General features: G+C 46.4%; 1 protein-coding gene across 1 annotated transcript; it reads left to right on the top strand.

The window, feature by feature from the left end:
• Nucleotides 1-214: 214 nt before the first annotated feature.
• LOC105864541 (olfactory receptor 8C8-like) lies at nucleotides 215-1171 on the top strand. The gene has a single exon (XM_012752475.3). The coding sequence runs from the start codon at nucleotides 239-241 to the stop codon at nucleotides 1169-1171; it is 933 nt and encodes a 310-aa protein (XP_012607929.1). The 5' UTR covers nucleotides 215-238.

The following is a 1171-nucleotide window of genomic DNA, read 5'->3' as shown; positions in this document are numbered from 1 at the left end:
TGGGATGTCTACTAGCGTTCTCTTTGCACAGAGACATACGTGGGTTGGAGGACAGAAAATGGGAAACACTCAGGAATCACCATGAAAAGCCTTGCTTTTTAGATGCCTTGTTGTGTGTTTTCAGACAAACCCGAGATTGCAAACCAGCACATTCAGCTCTCCCTCTGGATATAAAAAGGAGGGTCCATTGTTAATGTCGCCTTCTACCCTGTTCCTGCAGGTCACACCTGTGGAGTGAATGGCTGTGGAAAATGACTCTTCAGTGACAGAGTTTGTTCTCATGGGATTAACAGATCAGCCTGAGCTCCAACTGCCCCTGTTTTTTCTGTTCTGGGTGAACTACATGGTCACTGTGGTGGGAAACTTGAGCTTAATCAATCTAATTTGCCTGAATCCACACCTTCACACCCCCATGTACTTTTTCATCTTCAATCTGTCCTTCATTGATCTCTGTTACTCATTTGTCCTTACCCCCAAAATGCTGATGAGCTTTATTTCAGAGAGGAACACCATCTCCTTTACAGGATGCATGACTCAGCTATTTTTCTTCTGCTTTTTTGTCATCTCTGAGTGCTATGTGCTGACAGCCATGGCCTATGATCGCTACGTGGCCATCTGTAAGCCCCTGCTGTACACGGTGGCCATGTCCCGTCAGAGCTGTTCTCTGCTGATGTTGGGCTCATACCTGATGGGGTTTGCTGGTGCCATGGTGCACACAGGGTGCATGATCAGGCTCACCTTTTGTGATTCCAACATCATCAACCATTACATGTGTGACATCTTCCCCCTCCTCGAGCTCTCCTGCAGCAGCACCTATGCCAATGAGCTGGTGAGTTCTGTAATTTCGGGCACAGTTGCCATGGTATCTAGCCTCATTATCACCATCTCTTATGCTTTGATTCTTTTCAGTATCCTTCACATGTCCTCAGCTAAGGGTTGGTCCAAAGCCATCAGCACCTGTGGCTCCCACATAATAACTGTTGGGCTCTTTTATGGCTTTGGGCTGCTCACTGATCTTAGGCCATCATCTGCTGGGTCTATGGGCCAGGGGAAATTTTTTTCAGTGTTTTACACGAATGTGGTTCCCATGTTGAACCCTCTCATTTATAGTCTGAGGAACAAGGATGTCAAACTTGCTCTGAAGAAAACCCTGAAGAAAATGAGAAACTGA

Source organism: Microcebus murinus, chromosome 4 (genome assembly GCF_040939455.1).
Source record: "Microcebus murinus isolate Inina chromosome 4, M.murinus_Inina_mat1.0, whole genome shotgun sequence".
In the NCBI taxonomy this organism is placed as follows: Eukaryota; Metazoa; Chordata; class Mammalia; order Primates; family Cheirogaleidae; genus Microcebus; species Microcebus murinus.
The sequence above is the reverse complement of the archived record's forward strand: the minus strand, read 5'-3'. Positions and strand labels throughout refer to the sequence as shown.

Excerpts from the sequence above, each read along its gene's own strand:
- LOC105864541 (XM_012752475.3), top strand. The coding sequence starts at position 239 with ATGGCTGTGGAAAATGACTCTTCAGTGACAGAGTTTGTTCTCATGGGA.